This window comes from Cornus florida, unplaced genomic scaffold, assembly GCF_030987335.1.
Source record: "Cornus florida cultivar Cherokee Brave unplaced genomic scaffold, ASM3098733v1 CherokeeBrave_3.0.0_Hap2_Chr11, whole genome shotgun sequence".
In the NCBI taxonomy this organism is placed as follows: domain Eukaryota; kingdom Viridiplantae; phylum Streptophyta; class Magnoliopsida; order Cornales; family Cornaceae; genus Cornus; species Cornus florida.
Window position 1 is genome coordinate 91796039 of NW_026775581.1, and position 14287 is coordinate 91810325.

Genomic DNA, 14287 nt, shown 5'->3' on the forward strand with positions numbered 1-14287 from the left:
GAACCTAAATGTGAAGGTGTACGTCAAAGTGAAAGGGACCAATATGTTCGGAACCACTTAACATCAAGTGATGGTCACCGAGTCACTAGTTGATCCATAGACATAGTGATCAATGATTTGGTTGATCAATGTAAGCCACTAATCAGTTAAAAATATATATATTATTAATTATACATATATATTTATATATATATTATGATAAGGGTATAACACGAATGCTAATAATGTTAAAAAATTCTTATTAACTTTATTTTTAAAAAAATAAAATCAAATGAGTACAAAATTGCAATGCCAATATCACATCAGAATATCTTAACTGACTTTTGATCGTTATTCTAAAAAAAATAGAAAAAAAAAAAAAAAAATTGATTCCATTTGTTGATGCGTAAATCTTCACGACTCAGAACGACGGCGTTTACCTGCAAAACAAAGGGACGTCACTTCGAATGGTACCGGTGGGGTGCCAGCCAAGGACCCTCCGACGATCAAGTTAGTACTTGTAATCGTACCACATAATAATTATGTATCTTTTGTCTAGGAGTTTTTTCTCATACCTTCTTTAACGGTTTGGTACCCTATTTATGGCTGTCGAATGGAATCCAATTGGTTCCGCCGATGTCGATAGTTGATCTTATCTTCCGCTTGTGCGAGATCATAGGAGATTTGTTGCCAGATTTGTCGGGGATATGAATAATCCTTTTGACCTCCTCCAATTATGATAGGATTATTCTTACCCTATTGAACCACGATAATGAAATATAATCAATCTTATCGAGGGTAGGGTAGGTTTATATTTTTCCCTATCAGTTGCCCCCCATTCCCAAGCTTGCACGTCTAGCTTTGGGAATGTAAAACTTTTTTTTTTTTTTTTCAACCCCTGTGAATAATACCCGCGGGTACCATTCATGCGAATAGTAACTCAGGATTTAATAAAATTTTTTTTTTTTCCAACCCCTGTGAACAGTACCCGCGGGTACTATTTATGTGAATAGTAACTCGGGAAATTTTTTTTTTTTTTTTTTTCAACCCTTGTGAACAGTATTCACAGGGTACTATTCCCGCGGGTTCTATTCATGTGAATAGTAACTCGGGAAATTTTTTTTTTTATACCCTGGGTACTATTCCTTTGGATACTATTTTTGGTATTCTTAGGTATTCGGCCCCCGGGTACTATTTTTAGTACCCTTGGGTATTCTTCTCTTGGGTACTATTTCTAGAACCCTTGGGTACTTCGCCTCTAGGTACTCTGCCCCTGGGTACTATTTTTAGTACCCTCGGGTATTCTGCCCTTGGGTACTCTTTCCCTTGGTAAGGGAATAAATTGTACGAGCTTCACTCAGGTCGTTACTCCTTTAATAAGGAAATTAAATTTTACGAGCTTCACCCAGCTCGTCCCTTTTAATAAGGAATTTTTATTGACTATCCCTTTATAGTACAGGGATGTTAATTACAGGATTTATTCAGCCTGGGTCCTTGTAGTAGAGGACATTTATTTACTATCCCTTATAGTACGGGGATATTTGATTACGTGATTCATTCAGCCTAGGTCTTTGTAGTACAGGATACTTATTTACTATCCCTTATAGTACGGGGATATTGATTACGGGATTCATTCTGCCCGGGTCCTTGTAATACAGGACACTTATTTACTATCCCTTATAGTACGGGAATATTTGATTACGGGAATCATTCAACCCATCCCTTTAGCAAGGGAATAAACTTTACGAGCTTTACTCAGCTCGTCCCTTTAGTAAGGAAATTAATTACCACATAAGTATAACACGTGAGGGGGAGGATCGTTTTTTGACCTGACCTTTGTAGGTTAAGTTCTGATCTCTGATGACCATACTTTTGTCAGTTAGGCCCTAGTCTTGGTCTCTGATGACCAAACTTGGGGTAACCGGGCACTGATCTTGGATGACCGAGCCTTTGTAGACTCTGGGCAATCAATTCTTAGTCTTGGTTGACTAGGCCTTGGTTTTGGATAACCAAGCCTTGATTTATAATAACCAAGGGTTGTACCCTTCCCATCGTGTAGAGACTAGAAACTCGACTAGCTCGATGTACCAAGGTACGATCAATCTTCTAAACCTTGTCATCATATATAGATCGGCGATTGATATCGTATGATCCACTATTTTGCCCCCCATGTTAGGATCTTGGGTGATGACCCATTCTATAGACGTTTATGCAACGGATGGGGTGTCTGGTGCTGCAACAATTTACAGTTGTCTAAAAATATTGGATTGGGTTAGAAGTAATTACTAAAAATTAACCTGCAATGGATTATCAATCCAAAATTCTGCATAATCTGAAGTCGATAGGCCATTCTTGTAAAGGAAGAGAGGTGACAACTGTCGTCTGGTAGGTGGAGGCTTAGTATCCAGCGACTGGCTTGATGCCTGGTGGATAGAGGCGTGGTACCCAACGGCTGACAGATGACGGTCTGGTGGTCAGTACCTCGTTGGGTCCAATGATCGCCCTTAACTTAGGAACCTGCTTGGGAATACAGATCTCATTGGACATGGGATCTTGAGGGACATTGGACCTCCTTGGACCTGAAGGTCTCGATACATTCTTGGGTGTAGAAGGCCACCCTGATTTTATGAACGGACGGAGTAGTGAAACTCCGTTGCTAGAGATATCTTCAGTAGTAGAAGCTTTACTAGTAGGTAGAGACACCCTTGTTGGTGGTGATCTTCTTGATGGGTGGAGACCTACCCATTTATGTAGGTACAGAAAGATCAGACCTTAGTCTTCAACGATCTGGCCTTGATAATTGGCTGCTGCCCGATATGAGATGGAGTCTGGTCTTAGACGACCAAACCTCAATAGTGAAGGGACCAAGCATCGCTAGATGGAAAATACCATATTGGACTGCCTGGGTCGACGTGCCAAATTTTGAAAGGTGGCATCACGTAACTCACTGTTTTGCCCCCAGTATGATAGACGAGTAATCAAGATGTAGAGTCTCGTCCTTATATAAGAACATGTAAACCCGTTGTCAACTGATGACTTTGGGAAGGTTTCCATGATCAGAAACTTTCGTTTTGCCGTCCGAGCCAAGTCGCGTCGGGATTATTATTTCTTCAGAGAACTAATCTTTCCCATAGACGGCGCCAGCTGTTGATGCGTAAATCCTCACGACTCGGAACGACGGCGTTTACCTGCAAAACAAAGGGACGTCACTTCGAATGGCACCGGTGGGGTGCCAGCCAAGGACCCTCCGACGATCAAGTTAGTACTTGTAATCGTATCACAAAATAATTATGTATCTTTTGTTTAGGAGTTTTTTCTCATACATTCTTTAACGGTTTGGTGCCCTATTTATGACTGTCGATTGGAATCCAATTGGTTCCGCCGATGTCGATGGTTGATCTTATCTTCCGCTTGTGCGAGATCATGGGAGATTTGTTGTCAGATTTGTCGGGGATATGAATAATCCTTTTGACCTCCTCCAATTATGATAGGATTATTCTTAAATATAATCAATCTTATCGAGGGTAGGGTAGATTTATATTTTTCCCTATCACCATTAATTCCAGTGCTGAATGGACAAGTCAAATAGTAGTTTGGACTAAAATATCTTCCAATACATTTTTTTTTTTCATGAAATATGATTTGACTCATTCAATTCCCTCCAAATTAATCCCCATTCCAATCATGAAAAATGAGCTTTTAATCCCCTTTCCCTGGAAAATTCCATTGTCAAATCGATTTGAATGTGTCAAAATGCCAATTGCTAGACAGGTTTGTTTACCACCAACAGAAACATTTTAGGATACATTTAGAGACTTTTCTTTTCCGCGGTTCGAATTTTTGAGTGAGACCAATTGTACTGAAAAACCGATTTCTAAATATTTAATTTAGACTCAAATTTGACTTAATTTAAATTTAGAAATTTCAAGTACTGTACATATATTTTGATTTGTAGAAGAATAACCAATTGTGGTAATCTAAAATAGTATAGCAGTCCCACGGATGGTGTGCGATGTGATTTGGGAGTCAATGGTTGAACCTTATGAGTGGCTATAACAGGATTGGATAGAATTATCTCATCTTTTATTGTTGTCCATTTGATTCCAATTTTCAAAGAGTCAAGTAAAGTGACATGTTGCTTGCTTGTCTAACCATGCTTAAAATATTCTGCTAAGATTTTTCTTTACTCGTTTGTATATGACTAAGCGCTTGTCTCTGTATATAACGCACCTTTTGAGTCATTAAGGGTCCCCCCTACTTGTAAGCCAAACTATTCAGGAAGGGTTCAGTACTATTGACTAATTACAAGTGTCACGGTGCTAACGATTTTATTTTTATTTTGACAAGAAATAGATTCCCACGCTCAATTATTTTGACGAGGACTTCCACGACTTTCTACTTTTGAAGGGGATAAAATATTAATAAACTACATACAGTCTTTGATGTTTACATATATATATATATATAATATTTTTCGCATTAATGAGAATTTTATAGACATCCCTAATTTTACAGTAGTATTATGGGTTATCATAAAACACATATGAAAGTTATACATTATTGCAACTTTATAATCATAATTGCATATTTATGTGAAAATATTTATGATGTATTGAAAAAAAAATGGCCGGCTGGTGTACTAAAAGAAAAAAAAAATTATATAATTAAAACACCGAAAATCATTAATTTATTAACAATATTTAGGGTTGAGAATTTAGTAAAGGAACAAGATTTCCTTGAGAGTAGTTTATTGCAAGTTCAAAGTTTCAAACCTTATCAGGAAAAAAATATATAAATAATAATAACAATAATAAAACCAATAGTTCTTAATTGTTTTTTTTTTATTTTCTTTTATACACCCATGTGACACCTATCCCTCATCAGAAAAGTCTAGTGACAGAGAGGGGGAGAGAGAGAACCAGCTAGTTATAGCTAGGAACCAAACAAGCTAAAACCATAAAATACTTTAATTTGATTTTCTTAATTTCACAAAAGTTTAAGTTATATAAAATTAATGTTAATAGCATGAGAACTTTTAACTAGTCAAGTTCTGATAGGCACGTGGGTTGCTAGGAAAGTATGTATGTGCGTTCCCCTTAACACATACAACAACCGCCTATAACTGTTTGAATCATGGTCGTTAGTCCCTCTATCTCTCTCTCTCTCTCTCTCTCTCTCTATATATATATATATATATATCAGTCTTTCTCTCTAAAGTTGAATTTTTGTTATGTCTTAGCGATTTTCTCTCCAAGAGATTAAGACGAATATGAAGCTGAAGGTGAAGACGTTGGTGCAGACAAAGGGCTTGACATGCCTTTGCACCGTCCAATCCCTTGCTTGAACCCTTGGACTAATTAAGCCACTATTTGGACTGTACTAGTCGTGAAACCCCACAAATTTTATAGTCATTAACCTCACCCCATTCTTAATAATACTTAGGAGTAATAAATTAAAAATAATTCTTTACACCAACTGCTCAAATAGCCTCCGCGAGTGACCACGATATTTTTTAACAAATCACTTACATAGTCTCCGTGAACGGTTAGATTAGCCTGAATCGCATGAAATGACACAATTCTTAAATTAACGTAAGAAAATTTCATAATATCTTATACCTACTCAATCAATACTAGCAACATTATGGTGCGAGTTGAATCAACTATCGTGTGGTTAATATAGTGAATGCATAAAATTATTAAAGTTAAGAAAAAAAAAAATAGCAATTAGGGACTGATGTGACAGTAAGAGGATGGCCATCTTATTCATTTCTAACAAAAGTTTTTTTTATTGGATTCTATTTATATGAGCCGTTCAATAACTCGATGGGACATAGTTACACTACTTAATTGTGTTTTTTTTTTTTTTTTTTTTGAGTGTTTTTGAAAAGAGAGACAAATTTATAAATGAGATTCATTTCAAGTACATAGATCTGTGAAACACATTAAAATCATGTCATATGTAACTCCAAATGACAGGACTCTTTTTAAGTCCAAGTGGTCGGTTTTACAAAATGATTATTAGATGAGTACGTTAGAAATTTTAAAAGTGATGAGATGATAAAATCTAGTTTTGTTTGGATAAGAATAAGGTAAGTAAAGGCACAAAATGGGATTAGACATTAATGTTATTCCTTTCCTTTTTAGTTACTTTATGAAGATAATGTTTGATATTCAACGTGGATCACGCTATATTAGTACAAAGGATCAAAGATTTATCAACTTCCTAAGTTTAATTTCTTAATGATTAAAACTTAGAAGTATAAGAAGAGTGACAAATTATGATTAGCCATATAAGAGATCTATTAAGATCATCTTATGCTTGAGTATCACAAGTCAATTTGGTGTTTAACGGACCAAGGATTAAGCCTTTTAGAGTCTCAGTGCCTCATTATCATATGGGTCCACTATAATATTATATAACCGCCCAATGCCCTTTTAATTTGTCAAACTTTCAAGACGTCACTTCTTACCCCATATCCACGTTGCTCACAACTCACAACACCAACTACGGTCTTGTCTGATAAACCTAATTTTTTTAGTAAAATAAAAAATAAAATAAAATAAAATTATAGCTGTTAAAATTTAAGTATAGGTAATTTTAAGCCCAGTTTAAAAATAAATAAATAAAAATTATTATTATTATTATTATAAGTAATTTAGTATTAACCTACTCAAAAAAAAAAAAAAAAAATTATTAGCCCAGCCCCATTAGTAATTTTTGGATCCACCTTTGCTGACACGTAAATAAATATGTGATTTTTATTTTAGTATTAACCTACTCAAAAAAAAAAAAAATTTATTAGCCCAGCCCCATTAGTAATTTTTGGATCCACCTTTGCTGACACGTAAATAAATATGTGATTTTTATTCAATCTTTTGCTAGTGTACCAAATAATGATTAGCCAGGACTATGAAATAATGCCTTATAGTGCTTCTTCATCAACAGGGACATTTGAGCTTTAGGTGAGACAACAAAAATTATAATCAAGCTCATCATGAAATTGCACTTATAGCTCGAGTTTAAATTCGGTAACGCTTGCATTCCCTCTTAAATTTGATATGTTGTATATCCTATGATCTTACCACAAATTTGAACTCCCAACCAGCGGGTTGATACAGATGTGAAAGTGGAGGGCGTAAATCTTCTACAGTGAGGTTGCCCTATCATTCTCTAAAGTAAGCTTTAAGTGATCACCATTTGGCCACATCCTTCTTCATTTAACAGCCATTGAGATTGCGTTTGGATGCGACAATTGCAGAAAGTAGCTTACTCCCTCACCATCACTTTCATCCTCAAAACAAGGTATTCACATAGTGTTAATTAAATAATGTCATACATAAATTTAACTCAATTCAATATATTATTTATGTTGTTACTAATATTAAATGTATGCAACAATTACACATAAATAATTCAAACCAACGTTAAAGTCACTTGGAGTAACTTTAGACAATTATTTATGTTTTATTTGAAGTTAAAAGTTAAATTTTATCATTAAAAATAAAATAAAAAAAATAAAAAAAAACATAGTCACAAGTTAATTTTAAAGATGATTTTGAAGGAAATTATGAGGTATTTGACTATCAACAATCTTCACTTTTGTGTAATTGCTTTTTAATATTTGGAAGAAAAAAAAAAAAAAAAAAGATGTGGCTCTTTTCATTATTTTTATAAACATCAAGTATTTTATTTGTTATCTAAAGTTAGTCTAAGTGACTTTAACCTTGGTTTAAATTCTTTAAATTAATTAAGGTGTTTTTAAAATGCTCTATTTTTTTGTGGTAAAATTTAATTTTAAATAACAACATAATAATACGTTGAATTGAATTACATTGAAATGTGGTATTAGTTAGTGGGCATCGTGTGAATTTCTTGTTTTGATGGTGAAAATAGTGAGAGAGCAAATAACAACTAATTCCAAACTATGCCAAGTTTTATCGATTACACATTGGTGCGAAAGTAACATGAACTCTATAAAAGAACTCATGATTCACTCTTAGAGAATAACCAAATGTATTACTCCGTATTTTTTATACATGAAAAAAAAAAAAAAAAAAAAAAAAAATCAATGACTCTATCGAGTATTTTGTATGTTGTCTGAAGTTAGTCGAAATGACTTTAACCTTATGATGGAACTCTTTAAATTAACATTTGACAATAATTTTTATGGTGCTCTATTTTTTTTGTGATAAATTTAATTTGAAATAACAATATAAAAATATGTTGAATTGTGTTACATTTATGCGTGATATTATTTGTTCGACACTATATGAATATCCTGTTTTGAGAGTGAAGGTGATAGTGAAAGAATAAATTACTTTTTCTAATTGCCGCATCCAAACACGGTCTTAATAACTTTTATACAAATAAAGACGTTACCAAATATAAGCCAGTAAACGTGCACTGTAGGAACAACAGGACAAGTCACTTCAGATGATTTGCTCCCGCCAAAGCGAGTCCCACTATCTCTGTCGGCTTGTTCAGAGTTCGGCCCCCTATATCTCAGAATAAAAATGTGTGTCTTAGAGTTTTAAGTGCGTGTGTGATTATCTGCTACAGGCCAAAACACTGATCCGTGGTCGGTCAGAAAAGGACGCTTAAAAAAGAATTTCATTTAAACTTTTGAAACTTAACATTAACCATATACCAGTCAACCAAATACCTCCTCTTACTAGTTTTTTCACTTTCCAGAAGGGCCGACTTCATTCCCATATATATATATATATATATATATAGACCCCCATATCTATGTGTCACAACATCACCACTTCCAGAAACCCAAAACCTCAAAACTTCTAAATCCCCTCCCCTCCCCTCTCTTCTCTCTCTATAGACCCCATAACTATGTGTCAATTATCTTCCTCTCCTCTCTCTACCAAACCACATGAACCCAACATTTTCTCTCCTCTGATTCCCCAAATCCCGGAATCCAAACAAGAAGAAGAAACCCAAAACCCCAATAGAACCCATCTCTCACTATCCATATCTGAAGCCAAACGCATAGCCAACATAGCCCTTCCCATGGTCCTAACAGGTCTTTTACTCTACTCTCGCTCCATGATCTCCATGCTCTTCTTAGGCCACCTCGGCGAGCTCTCTCTCGCCGGTGGTGCCCTCGCGCTTGGCTTCGCCAACATCACCGGCTACTCAATTCTCTCCGGCCTCGCCATGGGAATGGAACCCATTTGTGGCCAAGCTTTCGGAGCTCAAAGACACAAGCTTCTCGGCCTCACCCTCCAAAGAACAGTCCTTTTGCTTCTCTTGACATCAATCCCCATAGCTTTTCTATGGTTCAACATCAAGAAAATTTTGGTAATTTGTGGCCAACAACATGACATAGCCAATGAAGCTCAATCCTACATTCTTTACTCTCTCCCGGACCTCTTTGCTCAATCTATTCTCCACCCTCTACGCATTTATCTCCGAACACAATCCATCACGCTCCCTTTAACATATTGTGCAACCTTTTCCATTCTTCTCCACATTCCCATCAATTACTTTCTTGTTTCAGTCCTCAATCTCGGAATCAAAGGCGTGGCCATAAGTGGTGTTTGGACAAACTTTAATCTCGTAGGATCGTTGATCGTCTACGTTATGATCTCCGGTGTGTATAAGAAGACTTGGGGAGGAGTGAGCTCAGAGTGCTTGAAAGGGTGGTCATCTCTCATCAACTTAGCTGTCCCGAGCTGCATTTCAGTATGTCTCGAATGGTGGTGGTACGAAATCATGATTTTGTTATGCGGGTTGTTGCTGAATCCTCGAGCAACCGTGGCTTCAATGGGCATTTTGATCCAAACCACAGCTTTAATCTACATTTTCCCATCCTCTCTGAGCTTCGCAGTGTCCACAAGAGTTGGAAATGAGCTAGGTGCTAACCGGCCCGAGAGGGCTAAACTGGCAGCCATCATTGGCCTCTCTTCTAGCTTCGTGTTAGGGTTTTCAGCACTGTTTTTTGCTACCACGGTTAGACACATTTGGGCTAGTATGTTCACCAATGACGCGGAGATTATCGCATTGACTTCAATGGTCTTGCCCATAATTGGGCTCTGTGAGCTCGGAAACTGCCCTCAAACAACAGGTTGTGGCGTTTTGAGAGGCACTGCGAGGCCTAAACTCGGCGCCAACATCAATTTAGGGTGTTTCTACCTCGTGGGCATGCCGGTGGCGGTGTGGTTGAGCTTCTATGTGGGGTTCGATTTCAGAGGACTCTGGCTAGGCCTTTTGGCGGCGCAGGGCTCGTGTGTTGTTACCATGTTGTTCGTTTTAACTCGAACGGATTGGGAGAGTCAAGCTCGGAGAGCTGAAGTGCTCACCGGAACTATCACTGTCAATGGTGACCATGACACTAAAGAAGAACAAAGATTTTTAGATGACAAAAGTACTACTACAAAGCTTGATGCTCAGACACTTGTTTAATTTAATTAATATATCTTCATTGAATTTTTTTTTTTTTTTTTTCCTGTATGTAAATATGAGATTGAAATGTAGGGGATAGAGATTTTAGAGCTATCTGTTTCTGTTTTAATTTGTTCATTGTTTTGATTCACATCACATGTAAATTAAAAATGTATACTCGTACTATTTTTTGGTTTATAACAATTTAGTTTCTATGCATTTGTACACGCGCGCTTAATATGCGCTTGGTTTTGGCTGCTAACTTTAAGAGACGTATCGCCTGTATATTGACTAGACCAGTCAACCTTTCGTACTGCCGGCTGCGTGAACGAGTAAACTACCCCCATCTTTCAAACTCCGACCCATCTGGTTCGGGTTAGACTAAAACCAGGATTTCAGACAAATTCAAAATTTCAAACCCAATCCAAGTGTAAATTGGATTTATATGTGGAATTACTAATATAAAGAGCCATTATTAGTTCAAATGAATTTTTTTCTTTCTTTCTTTCTTGTATTACTAGTAAAATTATCAGTTTGGCTCTTTGAAATGGTAACTGGTATGTTATAATTTTGAGACAAAGGTTTTGGATTTACTATAATTTAATTGTGGAAGTTAAGATTTTCTTAACACACTCAAAAGTATGAATATCAACATGAGGGATATAAAACAGATACACGGTAATATAAAAAAATTTACTGCAAATTTAAATAGTAGTACATTAATATGTCAAAAATAATAATATAATAAATTATTATTATTATATATATATATAACAATATTTTTTAGTCATGTTATTTATAAATTTAAATTTCAGAACACTTTTTAGCTGTGTCTGAAAAGGGTCCGAACGGTGTTCGCATGTCTGATATCGCCACAACACTCTCAAGTGAAGTGTCGGGATATTCTGGCTCTACCTAAAAGTAAATGACAAAATATCCAACTAACGGAACGGGTTTAGACGAATATGGGTCAATCCAATAAAACACGGATCTAACCATTTATTGATGAATGGGTTAAACATGTGGAGAGTCCAAGAGGAGCCGGGTTTATTTGGAGTGGATGTTGGGAGGACGTGTGTGTGGAGAGGAGGCCCATATCCAAATCCCCCCAAACACTGCAGCGTCCTGAATGAACCTAAAAATAGTTAGAAATGGGGGGGAAGGGAGTGTCCATGGTCCATACCTGATTTTGGCATTGACACGGTTATGGAAAGGTCATCAGCAAACCAACATTGTTGATGCCTTTTGTCACTTAAATGAAGGTTGTAGCTCAACTTGCAAACCCTGCCCAATCTATGTCCCAACTTGCATTGTCTCCATCACCTTCCATTTTTATGCTAGCACATTAAAACTCTTCTGATATCACTTGTTAAGTCCCAAATTCTTATACCAAATATTTTACTAGGGGAAACACAAATGTAAGTAAATATAATAACAAATGACAAGTAATCACATAATTAACACAACTTGCGTTCACATGTAAGACGATGGAAGATCAAATAGTCAATCATTACTATTTTGCAGAGAAATATAAACTTTTTTATTTAAATTTCTAAAAATAATTTTCAAGAATTCTCAACTCAAAATTCAATTTTAATAGAACTAAAAGAGAACAGCTCTAAATTAAGTCCTTTTTTTTTTTTTTTTTTTTTTTTTGGCTATGACAAATTTCATGAAGCTTACAAACAGACATATTTTCAGAATATTTTTTGTATTTGCATCTTTGAGAACAGCAAATTATTGTCTATAAAAAGGTTTTGCAACCACCACAAAGTTAATTAATCCCCAAGATTGGCATATTAGTGCACTACTTGGTGAATAATTATCCAAAACATAATTAAAATGAAGATTCGCACATCATGTGACTTCCAATCCTTTGGCATTAAACTGTTGATTATAAGCATTTGGTGCTTAGCGGCAAATATAAATTCCCTCAAAACCCTTTTTATTAAGAAGTAAAATGTTCATTTAATTTTGGTCAACCCTTTTAAGTTAAGTTGTACCAAACATAGAAAACAAATTGTGCTTTTGTAGTTGGTAAATACTATTATTATCTTTCCCTTTTTTTTTTTTTTTTTTTTTTTTTTTTTTTTTTGATTGACCTTATTTCTTTTTCGCTTTCATGGATATATCACAGTTGACCTTTTTTCTTTTGGTCATGGTATTATTCGAGTCTAGGATGGACTTGACCTGTCGTATTCTATCATATTAAATGCAGATATGTGTATGTATATATAATTATAAATATATAAATATACATACATAAAGACACATGAGTATCAATTATAAGAAAAATACGCACATCATTTTAATTGTGGCACGAGCCCAATCGAGGGAGATTCCAATATTATCTCATTAATCATTTTCCCGACAAACCAATACTTGATCATATATTATTTGAAGAATAAATTGACTTTGATTAGTTTGATTTTATAAATTCTTATAATTTGGGGTCCCATCCAAATCTCATTACCTTGATTAATAAGTTTGAAAAAAAACACGATTTGCCCATAGTTAGTGTGAGATTACTAAAATAATAATTAGTTTGAATTAGTAATTTTTTTGAGCTTGGCTAGATTTCTATAGTCCTAAATCAACATAAATAACCACAATTCAAAACATGTTTGAAGAATATGTAATATTCATGAAATATCACGAGATCAGAGTTTAGATCATTTTATTAAATGAGTTAAACTTTTTGAACTCAGCTCGATTTTTTTACAGTCTTAAATGAATATTGATAACCAAAATTTAAAATGTGCATGTTTGAAGAATATGTACATGCCTCCGTACTGAAACAATTTTATAAAGAGGTACATAACTGTGTAACACATAATCAAACAAATACGTGTGATGAAAAATAAATGTGTAATTCATGTCTCGTCCGTGACTCTATTCTCAATTATAATTGGAAAAAACTTATTAGTTGATAGATTTCAGAAATAAAATATCTCTTTGCGGTTGGTTCAAGTCCGCAAATCTACAAATGTAGCACGACTCTTTATAAATAAATAAAAAAGTAGAGGGTGAGAAGCTCGCCGTACCAAATAAATGGACAAAAGTTAATAAAATTATCAAAGACTAAAAGAAAATAACAAAAAAGAGATGGAGAGAAAGATGACTAAAATGCAAGGACTAATGCAATATACAAAATAGTCAAACAGAAAACATATAAATATATGTATAGGATCAGATACACCCAGCTTGGCCTGCTTGCCGCATGGGCGGCTGAGTGGTTGGTGCAGCAAGGACACCACCGCCGGCTAGTGGTCGTGCCCCGCCGGCTCACCGACCCTCCAATTTGTCCCTTCTGATCAAGTATATATATATAGAAGTTTAATTTTTATATGCTTATGATATTCTTAAAATTTTCAACTCATGCCATCATGATAAAGAAATTAAATTAAATCTGATCAATATGATTTGTATGGCAAAGTATGTCACAAATTAAATATTAGGATGGTACCGTTATATGTACAGTTGTTTGGAGACATCAATACTAACTATGAGCAAAAAGGGTCAGTTTAGTAAGGTTTGGTTGGTTGAGGCTGAAATTTTTTGTCCCAATTTAAATTTATTTATATTCAAACAAAGTCATCTGTGGTGGCATTAATAATGCACCTACTCAAATTTGAAAAATAATCCCATGTTAGTCGAAGAAAAAAAAAAGGAACAAATTTTGTACTATAATACTGATTGGATGGGGGGTTGGACTCGGATATATATATACATGCTACCACATTTTAATAAACAGATTCAATATTTCTTTCAATTTAACATCAATTTGTCAGAGCCATCTGACATGTGATTTAAGTATTGACATGCCATTTGAAAAAGAAGCGTTCGAGTTTGATTCAATGAACTTAATTTCATCAAATAAAAAGATTAAATAAAAAAAAGTAGCATCGAT

At 35.1% G+C, this 14287-nt stretch overlaps 1 protein-coding gene across 1 annotated transcript; it reads left to right on the forward strand.

The window, feature by feature from the left end:
* The first annotated feature begins 8749 nt into the window (after window positions 1-8749).
* On the forward strand, window positions 8750-10581 carry LOC132286887 (protein DETOXIFICATION 49-like). Its single transcript, XM_059789304.1, has one exon. It carries the CDS (start codon window positions 8827-8829, stop codon window positions 10396-10398), a length of 1572 nt encoding a protein of 523 aa, XP_059645287.1. The 5' UTR covers window positions 8750-8826; the 3' UTR covers window positions 10399-10581.
* Window positions 10582-14287: the final 3706 nt, after the last annotated feature.

Coding starts and splice junctions, on each gene's coding strand:
- LOC132286887 (XM_059789304.1), top strand. CDS start 8,827: ATGTGTCAATTATCTTCCTCTCCTCTCTCTACCAAACCACATGAACCC.